A 6,062-nucleotide genomic window follows, 5' to 3' on the forward strand; every position below is an offset into this window, starting at 1 on the left:
ATATGTGTATATGTGTGTGTGTGTGTGTGTGTGTGTGTATATATTTATATATATATATATATATATAGAGAGAGAGAGAGAGAGAGAGAGAGAGATGCAGTTATCGATACAGATATAGATATATAGTTTAGGATTCTTTGATGAAAAGAAAGTTCAAAAAACAACATTTATTGGAAATATAACATTTTTGTAAAATTATAAATATCTTTACTTAATTTTCATAAATGTAATGCTTCCTTGCTGAATAAAAATATTAATTTCTTTTAAAAAAACATCCCAAACTTCTGAACAGTAGTGTATTATATATAAATATATATTTGGTTTATATATTAAGGGCGTAGTTTTTGTTTGACGGTGACTTTTCTGATTTGACTTAAGGATTATGAATAGTTTAGTGTTCCCTCTGGGATTTTTAAACTAACTATTAAACTTTTTTTTCTGCAACGTAACCTTCTCATTTGTTGCATCATAAATCACTGTTTAACTTTGAAAGGTTTGGCTGTTATCGCAAACGCAATGAATTGGATTTGTATTACTCATTGGACTCAAAGCAATAATCTTGATGTTGTGCACCTGTGAATGAACCGTGATTAAACACATACCATCTGTTTGGCTTCCTCTCGTATCTCTGGCATGGACAAGATGCTGTATAATGCTCCGTTCACATAGTAACTAATCTATATGTGCATACATGAACACAAACATGCAATGAACATTTGAAATTTCAGCATTCCAGACACTTTCATCCACTACCAGCCAAAGTTTGGACACATCTTAAAATCATTCTGAACTAATCGTATGGTTATAAAAGCTTTGTACACTTTGTATGCAGTTATGGCACTTTGTTTCATATTTGATTAACTTTACAACTGTTATTGAACTAAATTAAATCAGCATTAAACTAAACTGATCTAAATGACACTACTGTCTTCTGTAGAGCTGCTTTAAAACTGATCTTGAACTTATTTTTGTCATTTGCTTTATAACAAATGAATTTTGCAACATTAACACTGTTATTTTTTAGCTTATTACTGTAAAGCTGCTTTGGCATGGCATTTTATTTCAGTGTTTGAAAGATGTTGTTAGTATTAAGGGTATCGCCTTAGATTGGTTTAAGTCATATTTAAAAGACAGGTTTTTTTTTTTGCATTGGGAATTTGTGCTCTACATGAGCTAAATTACATAGTGGTGTGCCACAGGGTTCTATACTTGGGCCTATTTTATTTTCGTAGTATATGTGCCCATTAGGCTAAAATTTTTTATAAGTATAATTTTATGCATCATCTATGAACAGATGATATATTGACATATTCCAATTGATCCAAAAGGCTCTCAATCCTTTGATGAACTTGTACAGTGCTTAATCAAGATTGAAGCCTGGTTAGCAAGCAATTTTCTTCATCTTAATACTAATAAGATGGGAGTGTGTTGTCTTTGGACCCTCTTCTGCAACTAAGGATATTATAAGTATGCTGGCCTTTTATTGTGATAAGAGTTTCAGATCATGTTAAGAATTTGAGCTTAACTTTTTTTTTAAAGATATCATTTTTACATTTTTAAAAATTATTTTTGAGTTGCTGAGCAAATTCATTAGGGAATATAATAGTGTAGGCTTGATTCTCCATTTCAAATGTTTCAAAAAGGGAGTGAAATCTTCAAGGTACACTTGCAAGACAAACTTTTAAAATCCAAAGTTGACGAAAGCGTTCTTATTTGCGAATCGTCTGACGTAAAAAGGCCTTAGCTAATTGACGCCTTCAGGTATTCACTAATCAGGAAGGCGGTGAACAAGCTCAAATAACACGCCTTGTTTGGGCATATAGCGCTTTAGCAATAACTGATTTACCTCATGGTTCTCATGTCCCAGGAGCTCCGTCAGGACTTTTAGGACATGCTTGGCCTCCTCCGCGCATTTCGTCTTTCCTGAAATGTAAACACTGCTTATAGTACACTTCTCTATTTACTTTAGCAAATCAAATAAAAGAGTGCAAACTAAGTTTAAAAAAGGCTGATGAACAACAATGCAATTGTTTAAATGTAGCTTTATTTCTTTGACAGGTATTGATTATTAGATCATTATGGCAGTGCATCTGTTACCTTGAGTGCGCAGACAGAGGTTCATGAGGAGGGAGATGGCATATTCAAGCATGTAGTCAGACAGACAGTCTGAGTCGTGGAGCTCTTTGACCAACCAGCCAATCAGACTGTCTCTGATCATAGCAGACTGCTGCGCTCACCTGCACACAGCAGAAAACCCGGCATTTTTGAGGTGTTTAAAATGTGTTGTGCAGGAAATGCTTTAGCTAATTTGGTTTTCCCCATTCAAAACTGATTACATTTCTCATTGTGCTATATTATCAAATCTTGGATTCAATCTCTGTCATTTTGTTCTTTTTCAAGTACAATTTTTGTAAAAATTTTTGGAACTGATTGATCCTATGGCTCAGTGATCAGAGCTTATGCACCTCAGTTTTTGAGTGAAAAAAAGGATAATTTCTTGAGTCTGACCAATATATCGTTTTGTCAATTTTATAGGCCGATATGTCTGCATCGGCATATATGCCGCAGATATGGCGCCGATTAACTTTTTTTTTTTTTTACCTTTGTTTTTGGTGCATTTTTTAATTATATTTACAATTCTCTTGGTGCAGCTGATACATTTCAACATGTTTTACACACTTTTCTAAAGTCAGGAAAAACTGAAAACACATTATTACAGTCTGTGTCTTTATTAACATTTATTAACAAATGGCATACCTGAGGCTGAGTTTCTGCAGAGCTGCAAGAAGGTTTTCTTGAGTTACAGACTCTTTCTCTTCATTCTTCAGAGAATCAAGCCCAAACCTCAGTAAAGAGGGTATCTGAGACAGGTACATGCGTCCTGGGTGTGCAACAGTGCATGAGACGACAATAAACATGTTTCAGAACTAAAGACAGAGATATTTACACAACTTATTAAATTAAAACGTAGCGAAACTTCTGCTCCGTAAATTTTGGCAACTAGGAATTAATTCAATTTTGCTCAAAATCAACATCAATTAATCAGTTTGGGCCATGGTCAAAAAAAAAGTTTGAAAAGGTAGTTTTTATTATAAAATGCCAAATGGCCAACAAAATCAAGGTGCAGAACTAAAGACAGAGATATTTACACAACTTATTAAATTAAAACGTAGCGAAACTTCTGCTCCGTAAATTTTGGCAACTAGGAATTAATTCAATTTTGCTCAAAATCAACATCAATTAATCAGTTTGGGCCATGGTCAAAAAAAAAAGTTTGAAAAGGTAGTTTTTATTATAAAATGCCAAATGGCCAACAAAATCAAGGTGAAAAAATATAAATCCACACATGCTCAACTGGTTCAGGATCAGGATTTTGATTCTAGCCCAACCAGTTCAGAAGTTATGCAAAAAACACGTGTGTCCCTGTTTACAGTCACTGACATACATAAAGGTCACATTAGCATTTTTTGTGAAACTTAAATAATAGGTGGAAATATAAATCCACATGCTCGGTTGATTCAGGGTCAGAATTTAGATTTTAGCCCATGCAGTTATGCAACAACTTTGTGTACTATAGCACCATCTAGAGCACTGGAGTGATGTGTGTGTGCGCGTGTGTGTATAATTAGCGGTGGAATCTGGAACCATCCTGCTAAGTTTGTTTACAGTCCCTTACACACAAAAAGGACACATTAGCGAAATTTTCTGCAAAATTTTTCAAGCAAAAAAGCTTCTCTGGCTACTCTGAATAGCGTAGCGAATATAGAGATCAATGCAATGAATGTAGTGTAGCAATCAACGCAACCAATCCGCATGACCAACTTGAACTTGTGTGGAGTTGCGAGAATTTCTATTGAAATAAATAGATTTAGCCTGCGAAAATTCACAGAACAACGGTTAATGTTACCACCCTTTAAGTTTAAAAAGAATGTTTTTCATAAAATGGCAAATGCCCTCAAAATGTTCGAGGTGGACATATAAATCCACATTCACAATTGATTCAGGATCAGAATTTAAATAATAAAAAAACGTTTTTTTTGCACATTATAGCACCACCTAGAGCGTTGGAGGGATGTGTGTTTATGATCAATGAGTTGGATTTAGGACCTGCCAAGTTTTTTACTCTCTGGTGTGCAAACTGGTTTAAGGAAGAAAAAGTAAAAAAATTGGAACAAACAAAACAAAACTTCTCTGCTTGAAGCGAAGACATTTTGTGATGAATCATTTTCACTTACCATCACACAAAGAGGCAAAAGCATTGATGAGTCGTGCCATATACTGTCTGACAATCTCAATTTTGGATTTCATCAGATTAAGAACAGTTTTCTGTAAAGTAAACACAACTGGTTAGGCAAAAACTGACTTGGCTGTTTTTTTTCTCCTTGCTTTTTCATATGGCTTTTGGTCCAATTAGTTGTTCCTTAATGTGAAAAGGACTACTTTGTCTGCCTTCCAAGTTTATTCTGGATTTTAGTAACATGAGATATTGTCATTCAGCCTGAACAAAGATTGAAAAGTGAGCTAAAAGCATGTATGCTATTATATGACTCGATTGCTCTAAGGAACTTGCTGACAATGATTGGAAATTATGAGTCAAAATGTCACATAATGTGCTGAAACCTGATCATCCACATTCAGCTTCATCCTAAATACTTGAGACAGACTGTTGGTAAACACATTTTTAAATTAAGTAGGTCATAGACAGCACAAATTATTTTTAAGTGTTTTAATTGTTGTGGTGTAAGTGCACTCATTGTGAACCACAAAACAAAAATGTATCAAAATCTTGATAGAAATGCAAGGGTCCATTTTCAAAACAGTTTATACATTTGCATACTATCCTACAATATATTTTTTTAAAAATCGACCAATCATTGAGTCCATGTGGACAATAGGCTAAAATGTTTATATTTTTATGTGAAGCTCGATGTTTATTTATTCAGCCCAGTCGATAGCATGATGTCTCCACATAAAAGAAACAGAGATTTTTTTGCGTCGATAAGCACAACAAAATTGAAAGTTTTACATAATTGTATAGATGCAGCACACGGCAATCTAAGTGTTGAAAACAATGTGTCAAGATAGCTAAATACCATGTCCTGCAAGGTCATATCAGTGCCTTGATATATAGGGCCAGATTTACTAAACAGGGCAAATTAGCGTTAGAGCGCAATTCCATAAAAGCGCAGATGGGAGGGGAAAATTCTGCATGTGATTTACTAACAACGCGCACATTAAAGAACACAGCCAGAAAATTTCCATAATGACCAGCGCAATTCACTGCATGTCTTTAGTAAATCCTGGCAGTAATATTTTAACGCCAAAAGACAGTTTGCACTGACGCAAGCTGTTAGTAAATCTGACCCATAATATTTTTATATAAAGCTATTTTACATAGTATTTTCAAACTGTAAAATTGAAATTGAAATGTTCATATTCATTTAAATATAATTTCCCAACAAGGGTTTTGTAAAGGTGGTTCCGCATTATTTGGAGTGTGAGGAATGGTGATATTATTGTGCGGGTATGTTGTGTGAGGCCAAATTTCCTTTTCTTTTCAAATATAAACATCCTTCTTTGAAGGACTGTGTGAGTCAGGCTAGTTTAACTTCAAACTGGTTTGAGGAAACGTTCCAGATAGCCGGAGTTATGCATACATTCTCAGAACATTCTCAAGTTTGGCAAATCTTCAGTGTTTGCTCTGATTATTTGCAGTTCGTCTGCGTATGAGGATTTCACAATGACAAGGGTTTGAACGTAATGAGTGTATCCTGGTCCAGATAAGGATTACATGGTTTACATGCATGTCAAAACTAAGAGTTGATTCATTGTATTTTTTTTTTATAAATAAAACCATTATTAAATAAAAAAAAAATCTCATTTTATTAATAAAAGTAAAAATAAATAAAATTATGTTATAACTTTTTCTTATTATTATTATAAATATATCTAAATTTAGGAATATATTTATTCCTAAATTTGAAAGCCCTCTCTTCAGCTCACCAAGGCTGATATTTTACAATAAAACTTTTTTCTGTATTTTTGATCAATTCATTTGATAA

At 33.8% G+C, this 6,062-nt stretch overlaps 1 protein-coding gene across 1 annotated transcript in view; it reads right to left on the reverse strand.

The window, feature by feature from the left end:
* LOC107569679 (lisH domain-containing protein ARMC9-like) overlaps positions 1 to 4,300 on the reverse strand; it is a 7,823-nt gene extending 3,523 nt beyond the window's left edge. Inside the window, exons 1-5 of the mRNA XM_016255815.1 lie at positions 4,236 to 4,300; positions 2,758 to 2,881; positions 2,098 to 2,237; positions 1,847 to 1,923; positions 603 to 677 (exon numbers count right to left, since the gene is read on the reverse strand). Of these exons, the coding sequence (XP_016111301.1) occupies positions 603 to 677; positions 1,847 to 1,923; positions 2,098 to 2,218 (273 nt within the window). The 5' untranslated portion in view covers positions 2,219 to 2,237; positions 2,758 to 2,881; positions 4,236 to 4,300. The remainder of the gene's footprint in view (positions 1 to 602; positions 678 to 1,846; positions 1,924 to 2,097; positions 2,238 to 2,757; positions 2,882 to 4,235) is intronic.
* Between the last annotated feature and the right edge of the window lie 1,762 nt (positions 4,301 to 6,062).

The sequence above is a fragment of the Sinocyclocheilus grahami genome, unplaced genomic scaffold, assembly GCF_001515645.1.
Source record: "Sinocyclocheilus grahami isolate Dianchi unplaced genomic scaffold, SAMN03320097.WGS_v1.1 scaffold1370.1, whole genome shotgun sequence".
Taxonomy (NCBI): domain Eukaryota; kingdom Metazoa; phylum Chordata; class Actinopteri; order Cypriniformes; family Cyprinidae; genus Sinocyclocheilus; species Sinocyclocheilus grahami.